Source organism: Fragaria vesca, linkage group LG1 (genome assembly GCF_000184155.1).
Source record: "Fragaria vesca subsp. vesca linkage group LG1, FraVesHawaii_1.0, whole genome shotgun sequence".
Classification (NCBI taxonomy): domain Eukaryota; kingdom Viridiplantae; phylum Streptophyta; class Magnoliopsida; order Rosales; family Rosaceae; genus Fragaria; species Fragaria vesca.
Window position 1 is genome coordinate 4611066 of NC_020491.1, and position 9709 is coordinate 4620774.

The 9709-nt window shown below is 35.7% G+C and overlaps 1 protein-coding gene across 1 annotated transcript in view; it reads left to right on the plus strand.

Moving 5' to 3' along the window:
• Positions 1-9396, plus strand: part of LOC101303547 (agamous-like MADS-box protein AGL16-like) — a 16694-nt gene extending 7298 nt beyond the window's left edge. Inside the window, exons 3-10 of the mRNA XM_004287376.1 lie at positions 1153-1231; positions 3579-3650; positions 7684-7745; positions 8274-8373; positions 8455-8496; positions 8584-8625; positions 8795-8949; positions 9046-9396. Coding sequence (XP_004287424.1) covers positions 1153-1231; positions 3579-3650; positions 7684-7745; positions 8274-8373; positions 8455-8496; positions 8584-8625; positions 8795-8911 — 514 coding nt within the window. The 3' untranslated portion in view covers positions 8912-8949; positions 9046-9396. The remainder of the gene's footprint in view (positions 1-1152; positions 1232-3578; positions 3651-7683; positions 7746-8273; positions 8374-8454; positions 8497-8583; positions 8626-8794; positions 8950-9045) is intronic.
• The last annotated feature ends 313 nt before the right edge of the window (positions 9397-9709 follow it).

The following is a 9709-nucleotide window of genomic DNA, read 5'->3' on the forward strand; positions in this document are numbered from 1 at the left end:
TTTTTTTTTTTTTTTGGTAGAATGGAGCCGTTGTGTTTTAAGGAACACGTCATTGATGAATTTAGTTCTCAAACCAGACCCACCTCATTTCTAGACTGCCATATCTGAAACCCAAAAGGTTACATATTAAACTTGAAACCACAAGTAGCAAATCCAAAACCAGACTCATAAAACATTAATTTCAAACCTTGAATAGCAAATAACAATATTCATTATGCAAAGACTCGACGGTGTTGAATCTTGCTCAAAGATACAAGTTGATTAGGACCACTAGCTTGGGATAGAAGTTAATTTTGGGATATTTGTCATGCAAACAGATAGTAATTTCAATTACTCAGCACCCGTCCTACAGTGCTGTTCCTACTAACCCCTCGTTGGGCACTGGCAGCAACATTTACACTAAAAAAATGTGAATTGTAAAAATTACCAGTCTATACAAAATTATATGCAGCTGTGTTTAGTTAAGTTGGTTAGCTAGAACTTGTAGAACCAAGTTCTGGAAGTATTGAAGGAAAAGGCTTGTGATTATGACTACAGACCTCAATTCCTTGGCAGTATGTTTTAGAAAATCTGGATATGTAGATGACTGGAATTTGCTAGCCGAATTACTACAAAACGTGAGGGACAAAGAAAATTGTTAAAATAGACTGAAACGTTTAATAAAGTAGTTTACATGCATCTTCAGTTTTCTGAGGCGGTGTCTTGCCATCGTAACTATATATACTGAATTATAGACTTTAGATCTTGTCTAAAACAAGATACGACGGGGACACAGAAACTTACTTCACAATTCACAGAAACTCTCGCAGGTCTTACATCTCCAGTTTTTCCTGAGAAAGTGTCTAACGATCTAAACTAAAGATACTGAATCAAAGAATTTAGACCTTGTCTAAGACAAGTTAAGAGAGGTAGACAGGAACTTATCTCACAGGTTCCGGCTGCTTCAAATTATACGACTGCTTGCTGATCTGAAAACCACAGAACATTACTTTTAGAAATATAGATCAAAAGGTCAGTGATAAAACTTAGCATGACATGTCGATGGTGTTTGGTTACATATCCATACAAAAATTGAGAATCAATTATCAAGTTTCTTTGTGCCAAGTCACCAAAGGCAACTAGTAACTCTAATAAATACGTTTCTTTTCCCAGCATAAAGTCAGTGATTGAAAGATACACCAAAGCAAAAGAGGAGCATCATCAATTTGGCGACCCTGCTTCTGAAGTTAAGGTATATTCATAAGCACCCACTGGCAGATCAATTGAATTTATGTCTTGAGTGTTTCATCTACAATGCTATATCTTTTACAATTGATACCAACGCTAACTAACTTCTCTTCAGTAAAAACTTGTGCATCTTAAAACCAGACATTAATTCAGAATGTAAGGATCATGCTCAGAACTGCCTTAAATGCTGGGTGAGCTAAAACTGTAATTAGCATAACACAAATACCAGCAACGGAAACCTAATTACTTTAACAAAGAAAATGTACATTGTTTGGAAGGCGATAATAATAACACCTAGCAAACAGAGAAACGTGTGTAATAGGGGCACTTGGTCCTTTAAGAATGTATATAATGCTAAAGATTTGCTTAAGCAGAGGACCACTTTTTGCTTTTTGGTGGGAATATTAAGAAAGACAAGGGAAAGAACAACAACATAGTCTCGATTAGGAAGCAGGCATGACATTTTAAATGGACAAGCTAAAAACTGGAAATGATGGCCAAGTTACTCTACAGCTAAATTTCTCCGTTAAATAGATTCTCTAGAAACAGCATTTGATTATGGATATAAACTCTACTTTGGCATAGTAGGAGGAAATACAAATGAAGATTATATTCACCTCACAAAACTAATAACCACTGTAATATTCAGAAAAAAATAATGCAATCACATAGATGCAACAAAATGCAACAGATCTGAATCATCTGATATCAAACAAAACACAAGTTTACAATGTCTTTTATCAAAAGATATGTTCTATCAACAAAAGGTTGCTACCCGTGAGGTATGACTACTTGAAGCCTGTCAGGAACAAAACATGCCAAAATTATTCACATGAGATGTATAAAGCTTTAATAATTTAATATTGCCCAAACAACAACTTAAACAAATGTAATAAACTTAAAAGAGAAACATCAACCTGAACTCATGGTTGTATGTTGGAAGTCGGAACACATATCATACGAGGTACAGCTATCATATAATGGTTCAACCCTCTGGTGGTTAGTGAATGCACCAGTTTGATGAGTTTCATCCTCAGTAATTATTGGACTAGCTACCCCAAATAGACATTCAAACCTTTGCTGTGTGCTTTGATCCAATTGCAGGTTTTCATCTCAAGATATAACTGCAGATTGTGTTTAACATAATAAAAGCACATGAATAGATACACAAAGTAATTTATGATTCTATTGAAAATCCTGAAAAATGTACTGGTAAAGCTTCATTGTTGGCAAATAAAACTTCACACTAACTCTGTGCTTTATTGCATATTATTCCTTGGTAAACAAAAGTGCAACATCACATCAGTCTATCAAAACTGAAGTATCAAGACCAATCAGAAGGACTTCACACAACAATAATATATACAATAATAAAAAATTACACTCGCAATAAACCATTAGCTGCAATAGATTAGGTAAAAAGAAAAAATAGGACAACATAATAGGTAATTCTTATCCCATTAACATGCAAAATATAACCTAAGAAGCGTGAAGAACGTAAACACATCAAGTAGTCATCTTAAAAGCCCTTTCACCAAGATACCACCAAAATTTAGATAGATCTTATAAATCACCATCCAGATTTTATTATTGATAACTGTCATTGAACAGAAGCAAGTTTGGTTTCTATAGCAAGAATTAACTCAATACTTACTAAACACATTCCTTCCAACTGGCGAAGAAGTTTCACCCTCTTCTTAATCAATACAGTCTGAGTCGTGATGAACGGTTAATCACAGAAACATATATAATAGTGAACATTTTGGGATTCTATCTACGACTAATTACGGATTCAGTATTCCATGTCTCCTGCACTGGCCAATAGATATAATCGTTGGTTTGAAGCACTCAAACCTTGATTTGGTCTTGTATTATAGATACAGACAGCTAGAGATGAATTATTTTCTTTCACTCATCTCATAAATGAGCCCGAAAGCTGCAAATAAGATGGTAGGAATTTATCTGACGTAATAGATTACCGAAGTCAAGTCAGAATTTAATGTTGTTTGGCGCCATGACACCGGCATTTGCAGTTCCAGAAGGAAAAAGCAGTCAAGAAATCAGCACCTGTGATGTAGATAAAGCCCCTATAGCGACACTAGAGTTTCAAAATTATTCCATTAAAGGATAGTTCGTTCCTCTTTTCAGATCATAGCAACAAAGTTGTGAATTACTGGAAGTACAGGCATTAATCTCAAACAGAATAGTGGAACCAAGGAGCAGACATGAATGGCTAACCTCCCAAGTTCAGTAACATGGGACCAAAGGTTATTGCAAAGAGAAAGCCTCAAATAAGTCTGTTCCATATGTGTGAAATTGTTTCCATGACAAGATCTGTTTCCAATTTCCAGGAGAGCTCTTCTCAATATGAGGTGGTTCAATTCAAGCATGGAGCTCTGAACAAGGCTCAAAATGCAATGCTGGTAAGAATCAACCCAGAGGCAGTAAAACCTTGCTAAGGATTTTCAAGATCCCTTTATTTTGTCGCTACACAAAGTTTTCTGTTCTCTTTAACCAGTTTAGAAAAAAAGAGATAAATCAACAAAATTAGGAGTAGAGAAGATAAAACTATTATTGAACACTCCTTATATATATTCTCTTGTCCTGGCTCACATAATCAAGTTCCATATCCATATAGAAGCTCGCCATGTTCAACAACAAATGTCAAAACACCTAATCATGTCAATAAGTCCAACTACACTCTATCCGTGGACTGCTTTCTTTAATAGAAAGATTCATTTAGTTACTAAAATCAAAAGACTAAATGCTATTATAATTCAGTTCAACATTTTTTAAATAATAACATTATGCCTAATATTTCATGGAACAACAAGGGCAGGGCTCTAGCGAGGACTTTAACAATGAGGACACAATGAGGACTTCTATATCAACTGTTGAATGACTTGTTTCCTGAAGAAATAATATTTCAACTAAAAATTGGACCAGTCATCCACCTATTGGTTTAAAAGTCCTCTTAGATATCCTCTGCAAAAACAATACATTATCATGTGTTAGATCTAGTGAAATACCTACAAAGATGCTACAAAGATATCCAACACAGAAGCCTCGTGAAAACAGCAGTGATTGCACAATACAGAGATACCTTCAGGAGTATAACATTCCACAACAGAGACCTCCATCCGCAATACAGATGCCTCTCTGTCAATAATAATCTCATTGATCAATCAAGAATGAAATAACCCAGTTCCACCTTTTCCTCTGAAAAATTTACTGTGAATACTTAGAGCCTCCATTCGTACCTGATACACAGATGTTTGGACTCTCTAAAATTGGAAAACACATACTAACCAAAGCTATCTGAACTTACTAGACTTAATAACCTCCCATTAAATTGCTAGATGAAAACACATGAAGATGATTGTCAAAGAACAACAGAAGTACGTTCATAATCAGTTACGAAGAACCCTGTAGCAACGTACAGAGAAATTTTGTGTATATATATAAGAAAAAGGAAGAAGAGAAGAAAGTGTGCCAATTCCTCTTGTTCAAGATCCTAAGGCAGTTGAAATTCTAGTTCATAAACGAAATCAAATGAGTCCTACTATCAATTGATGCGCTATGGGAGGATGATAAGCTATAAGTTTAAGGGAAGATTAAGCTACTAATGAAGTCATGATACTCTAAAGGATTATAAAAAGGAAGAGCACCACTAAGTTTGATATATGATTTTTGTTCTTGGGAAGATCTGACCTGTCTAAACTCTAACTTGTCCCTTTTTCAACATTTACATAGAGTAGTAAAAGTTTATCAAAACTCCTGCAGTGCAATGATCACGCTTCAAATTTATATTAGTTTTTTAGTACATCAGCAACCCCCTGGCTACACTAACCTAAACAGATCCTTTCATAGCCAGTTTATTGCAAGACACATCAGTATCTCAAAGTATCATTAACTGCATGCACCAATGTTTTTACCAAAAAAAAAAAAAAGTCTTTTCAGCAACAAAATTAGCTTCCTGCTCGGCTGCTTGTGATAGGCTTATTAGGCTATGATCAAACTTCTCAAGCCACTAGTTGTTGAAAACATGTAGGACCTTTATGGGTCCAGGTAAGAACTATACAATGAAGGATAGTAAAAATTTGCACGTTCTATGGAATCATACATTCATACCTCATGCTCCATTAGAAGTGCCAAGCTCTACCAGTTCCGTGTTCCAGTCTTGTCAGAATACTCCCCAGGTTGGTGTTTCATGTGTTACACACCTGATCTACATAGAAAAAAGGTAAACACTCTGGCTTAGATCAGTTCACTAACTAAACGACCAGATTCCATTGGCATGATTGCTAAGTGAGAACTAAAGTGCCTAGGAAAAAGATGCACCACAAAGGACGGAGAAAATATAAACCCTTTAACCCCTTAAGCTATCATTTCCGTTAATGGAATGATTTTCATTACGTCAACCAAATGGGGCCTGAATATTCACAACATGAACTACTAAGATACTTATCCCATTCACTCAAACTAGGGCATCGGTAGGATCCAAAGAGCTCCCTTCGCTTTTAGCATTCCATCATAGATCCATGTAATTCATCCACTACAGAAAAAGCCCTCTCTTTATCTAACTATGTGAATTCATTATTTCCAGAGCATTCCCTTTCTCCTCTTACGTGATTCTGCCACGAAACTAATCAAGTTTTCTTCTCAAGTCGTATCAAGATCCTTCAATTAATGAAAGAGCTACGCAGGTAACACTGCCCATTCACTTGCGAAATATTGTTGAATAGGGCTTTTGCCCATTGCTGAAGTTCCCCTCTGCTAACACCAGTGGGAGTCAGGACCATGTCCAAGGTTCCAATGTGGCTGATTATCTCAAATGACCAGCTAAGATACCCTTTACTCCCCCAGCAACATGTATATTAGGAATACCATCATATTGGCTAGGATACACATATAGTAGGAATACCATCATATAGTGTGGCTTAATTAGCCTTTTCAATAATATTTTGGTCCCAAAAATTGTGCAAGTACCCACACGTACACCTGTTTGCTACTGCTCTCAACATTTCCACCTAGGAGCCTCTTCCTTCTACCCAGCTCCCTAAAAACATCATTACATATCTGTATCAAGCATACAGCTAGGTTTTCTTCTTAGAAGAATCAATCTCTTCTTTTAAGTAAAGATTGGACTTCACAACTGCATAACCTAATGAACCAGGAAAACTATTTTCCAATTCTCTAAGGACCTGACTTCTCCTATGATTTGCACTACTCTGCTTTCAGATCACTGATTTTATTTTATATCTTAATTTTGAAAGAACAAACATTGATTGATATGAGAAACTCATTTTCTTTTTTCATATGAGACAAATGTTTATAGTAAAAAGACTAGAAAATCAGGTGAACTACAGTTTAGGGATGCTGTGGAATAATAGTACTCCATGGAGGCCAATACTATGCATAATAAAATCTGGGAGAATGGTTCCAAAACCCCTAGATAAAATGTGCTTAACATAAAGGGCAGCTACATAATCGTCTTGATCTTTCTGAATCAGTTTACAAACCCTTCTCCATAATCCTTTCCCAATAGAATTAGAAAGGATAGGCTTGTGTTTAACATAAGGGCTGGCTTTTATTCTTTTCCCTTTTTGGACAGTTGGACCCCATAAACACTATGATTATTCAGCAATCACAAAAAAGAAATTTGCTTGCCTCCTCTACCCTAATTTGATTCTTTAGTCACTTACCTAGGAAATAGCAAGGATTCTTTATTGAACCTCTCCTGATTACATATCTGCATCACAAAGCTTATGGTATATGAAGGCATAAGAAATTACTATGACTGGAGAAAAGTGCATATAGGGCATTTCCATATGACTACAATATTTATGCATGAATGTGGCTGTCATTACCGAATCTGTTTTCTTCCACAAGCCACAATGCCCACCGTCCCTCCCTCCCTCCCTCTTGGAATTTCCATTGCCTGATATATAATTTTCTAATGTTAAGACAGATGATAGAACATACAGTATCCATAGCATTCAAAAACCGTTCAAATAACAGCACAAGCTGATCGTAGTAACCATGCACACATGTAAAATGGTTAGAGAGTACACATAGGAATGCCATCAGGAAGACTTAAGTGTCTCCAGTAGAGATCAGGAGCAGGATCTCCTCAGCGAAAGAAAACACAAGGCACTCTCATCAGCTATCCTCTTGCTCATCCAAAGATATTAGGTTCAATTAGATTAAGCTAATCAATGATTGTTTCATTTCAACAGAAAAAGAAAAGAATACTGTATGACAGTTCTGTAACTTCAATTTACATTGCATGTTCAGATTCGTATACTAGTTAAGTAGTTTATGGGACAGTTTGTATAACTAAAAGTATTGTTATTAAACATTTCTTTATTACATTGCAGTTTCCAAATTCTACTAAAATATGTTCATTGTTATATTTATTGCTAGTTACTCAACGTGCTGCTTTTATCTTTCCAGTTATGGCAAAGGGAAGCAGCAATGTTAAGGCAGCAACTACACACCTTGCAAGAGAGCCATAGGTATAACCACTTCCTCTTAAATTATTAACATGGTAGCATATATTTACAAGAAACCCTAGCATAGAGAAAGCAGTAGAAATGACAAATACAAAGCCGTTCTCCTGTAAGGTTTTTTCCCATCATCAATAACTGCAAGACCTTGCCCTTACATACATGATGTCAATATGCATATGTGTTGATACAACTTTAACCAAAAACTTAATTTTACAAATGTTGTGTGCAAAGAGAAGAGAATATTCATAAAGGTGCGATAAGCCTATCACCAATAGCAAACATGATGTTTCACAACTTTGATCTTTAAGGGGAAGGCCTTGCCCTTACATGCATGATATTAACATGCATGTGTTAACAACACTTTCACCAAAAAGTAAGTTACACAAATCTGTGAAAAGAGAAGATAAACATACATGAAGTCTTAATTTTGAGCACAATGCATCTAGCAAATAGAGAATTCCATGATTTGGAATCACACAACAGATGACACAATGCATTAGGGCATACATAATGTTTCTCTTTCAATGATTACAGGCAAATGATGGGTGAAGAGCTTTCAGGCCTGAGTGTGAAAGACTTGCAAAATCTGGAGAACCAATTGGAAATAAGTCTTAAGGGTGTCCGAATGAAAAAGGTATGAACTTCCATTATATTCTGAAAGTTCGAGATTCATAGTTTTTTGCATGGCACTAAATGAAAAGTTTTGCTTTTGTAGGATCAGCTTTTAATGGATGAAATACAAGACCTAAACAGAAAGGTTGACCTTGCATAACCTTGGTCCAAATTTCACATTTTCCCTCTTCATTACTTAAATAGCTAAATATCGATCAACATATTTGTGCAGGGAAACCTCATTCACCAAGAAAATGTCGAGCTGTATAAGAAGGTAAACCTAATTCGTCAAGAAAACATGGAATTACGAAAGAAGGTACTGGTTTAGATTACTAAGACAACCTTAAGCTATCCTCCAAAGTCTAAAAAAAATCAATAATCCAACCTATTCAAATTGCAATATTTTTCATAACCATCCTCAACAGAAAAGTTTCAAATCCCAGGTTTATGGAACAAGGGATGTAAGTGGAGCAAATAGAAATCCCTTTCTGACAAATGGTCTAGACATTGGAGAGGACTCACATGGGCCTGTCAATCTCCAGCTTAGTCAACCACAATAGCAAAACTATGAAGAACCAGCAAGAGCTACAAAACTGGGGTATGATGCCCTTCCTAAAACTACAATGTCTATTATGATTATTAACTTTTAATTTTCTTAACCTTGATCAACTTGTTTCAATGATGATTACAGCAGACTACAACTACATTAGCAAAGAAGGGGCATCAGAATAGGCCAATGTTACTTGACTCCATCAAGCACAAGGCTGGTGCGTACAAATTTACATTTCTATCACAGAAATGTGGTAGAGAGCCACAGACCCTTGATTTGAAAAGAAAAAAAAACAATTATTTGCATGTGTGTGACGATCAATGAAATAACTTATATATGTAAAGAAGAGGTTATATATAAGTTTAGAAGAATAATTGAATTGCACTTCTAGTGCAGTACAGCTTAATTAAAAAATCCTCCAAGTCTGTCTGCACTATTGCTTTGAAGGCTGGTAAATTAAATGAATGGATATGAGATGCATATTGTCAATTATGTCAACACCAGCAGTTTCTTGAAAGATAATGCAATGTGAAAGAGGCAAAGTTGTTCAGTCATCCTGACATAAACTGCATCCTAATTGGATAGAGGTTTTACCTTCTTGTTCATCTAATCTCACATTGTGTAAGGAGCACCGCAATGATCTCATGTATTATCTGTAACATAACATTCTGCAGCAAACCAATATAAAATTAGCACAAAATAGGCTATCTAGTAACAGATGGTCTTCTTGATATTATACTAAAGAACACAATATTACATTCAGAAAGGGTAGATACTGCTACAAACTGCATATACATACAGTGCACCT